An 857-nucleotide genomic window follows, 5' to 3' on the forward strand; every position below is an offset into this window, starting at 1 on the left:
GGGGGCTGCGGGTGTGTGGGGCAGCTGCCGGTGGGGCAGCGGGGCAGGACGGCAGAAAGGGGTTGCAGAAAGACCCCTGCAAAGGGGTTGGTGCACGGCAGCGCCGGAGTATCTGGGGTGACCCAGGTGGGTGCTGCTCTGTAGGACTGGTCCCAGTGCGGGGCCGCTGTGGGACTGGGCCCTCTGGCTGCTGGAGGGAGCGAGGGACCCCCGGCTCTGCTTGTGGGGTGGTAGCTCTGCCCCACTGCCCTTGCTGTTGCAGACCAAGGGTGCTGCACAGTGTCTGAACATGGGGGTCGTGTGTTGTGGCCCTGCATGACCCCCGTGCGCTGCTCCCTTTGGCTCACCCACTTCCAGAAGGAGGAGTCGCTTTGCTCAACGTCCAGCAAATGAGTTTCCTGCGCCCTGGTAACTGTTGGCCCTTACCTTGGCAGATCCATAAGATCCTGCAGATTTCGGTGTTGGTGGTGGAGCTCCTGGACACGGGCTCCTCCGTGCTGGTGAGCCTGGAAGATGGCTGGGACATCACCACGCAGGTAGGAGCCTTACAGCTGCCCAACGCGACGGCTGCCTGTGGCCATCTCCCCACGAGCATCTCGAGCCCCCCTGTCCCTGCAGGTGGTCTCCTTGGTGCAGCTGCTGTCGGACCCCTACTACGGGACGCTGGAGGCCTTCCGCCTGCTCGTGGAGAAGGAGTGGCTGTCCTTCGGGCACCGCTTCAGCCACCGCGGGGCCCAGACCCTGGCCGGCCAGAGCAGTGGTTTTGCCCCCATCTTCCTGCAGTTCCTGGACTGCGTACATCAGGTGAGCTCCGAGCGTGCCGGCTGCCGGCTCTGTGCCGGCCGGGTCTCCCTGGG

The 857-nt window shown here is 65.5% G+C and overlaps 1 protein-coding gene across 1 annotated transcript; it reads left to right on the plus strand.

The window, feature by feature from the left end:
* Window positions 1-434: 434 nt before the first annotated feature.
* LOC104163976 (myotubularin-related protein 5-like) lies at window positions 435-804 on the plus strand (the record flags this gene model as incomplete). Its single annotated transcript, XM_009703147.1, has 2 exons — window positions 435-536; window positions 619-804. Coding segments are annotated over 2 exons (288 nt in total), but the record flags the coding sequence as incomplete, so codon positions are not given.
* Between the last annotated feature and the right edge of the window lie 53 nt (window positions 805-857).

Source organism: Cariama cristata, unplaced genomic scaffold, assembly GCF_000690535.1.
Source record: "Cariama cristata isolate BGI_N322 unplaced genomic scaffold, ASM69053v1 scaffold32876, whole genome shotgun sequence".
NCBI classification, from domain to species: Eukaryota; Metazoa; Chordata; class Aves; order Cariamiformes; family Cariamidae; genus Cariama; species Cariama cristata.